The sequence below is a fragment of the Sinocyclocheilus anshuiensis genome, unplaced genomic scaffold (assembly GCF_001515605.1).
Source record: "Sinocyclocheilus anshuiensis isolate Anshui unplaced genomic scaffold, SAMN03320099.WGS_v1.1 scaffold24, whole genome shotgun sequence".
In the NCBI taxonomy this organism is placed as follows: domain Eukaryota; kingdom Metazoa; phylum Chordata; class Actinopteri; order Cypriniformes; family Cyprinidae; genus Sinocyclocheilus; species Sinocyclocheilus anshuiensis.
In genome coordinates, this window is record NW_015557090.1 from 150,268 (window position 1) to 151,187 (window position 920).

The 920-nt window shown below is 37.4% G+C and overlaps 1 protein-coding gene across 2 annotated transcripts in view; it reads left to right on the plus strand.

Moving 5' to 3' along the window:
* Positions 1-920, plus strand: part of meis3 (myeloid ecotropic viral integration site 3) — an 8,335-nt gene that overhangs the window by 3,020 nt on the left and 4,395 nt on the right. For both annotated transcript variants that reach the window (XM_016471858.1, XM_016471859.1), the window contains exon 4: positions 504-678. In XM_016471858.1, the coding sequence (XP_016327344.1) occupies positions 504-678 (175 nt within the window). The remainder of the gene's footprint in view (positions 1-503; positions 679-920) is intronic.

Here is a 920-nt window from a genome sequence, read left to right on the forward strand (position 1 = left end):
TCTTTCACAATTAAAAAAAAAAAAAAAAAAAGCAAAGTCAGAAAGATGGAGCATGTAATTTTTGCACCGCTAGAGGCACCAAATGGAATTGCAAAAAAATAATGACCGTTTTCAGGTTATCCAAACATTCCCATTGGTCAGATAAACAGTTATACTCAAGTTATACTCAACAGTGATACCCACTTCTTTGGTCGAGCCAGTGCTGCTGTTTTGGGCTACCCAAACAAGCATAGCAATATTTAGAATACGCTTCAGAGCCATTTTATTTGCACTTTTGAAGGAAAGTCAACCACAATAGTTTACTTATAGTCGTCTATCCACATTTACCTTAGATATAAATCCAAAACAATTTCACCTTTCAAGAAAATCCAGAGTAGTTATGACATTTTTGGTGGCATTCATTTTTTATTGCACATAAACAATCATTCTTAGGCATTTGCTGTGTAGCATTTTCTTACCCTGCAGTGTTTTCTTACTTGGAGCGTATATGTGTTTATTTGCAGTCATCCTCTGTTTCCACTCCTGGCTCTGGTATTTGAAAAGTGTGAACTTGCCACCTGCTCGCCACGAGACTCCACCTCTATGTCAAACTCCGCCCACCTCTCCGGCATGACCAATCACAGTGATGTCTGCTCCTCTGAATCGTTCAATGATGATATCGCAGCCTTTGCCAAACAAGTGAGTAACCAAGCCAATCATATTAAAGCCAAGCGCACACTACAAAACCAGACATCGTCATGCTGTGTATTGACCTTTGTGACTTTTAAATTCCAATTCAATTCTTAAATTTAAAATGAATTTGCATTGAGGTAGAAAACAAGATGCAGACTTATAATTCAAACTTGAATTTAAGAAAGTAGTATTAAAGGGGTCATATGATGCGATTTCAGTTTTTCCTTTCTCTTTGGAGTGTTACAAGC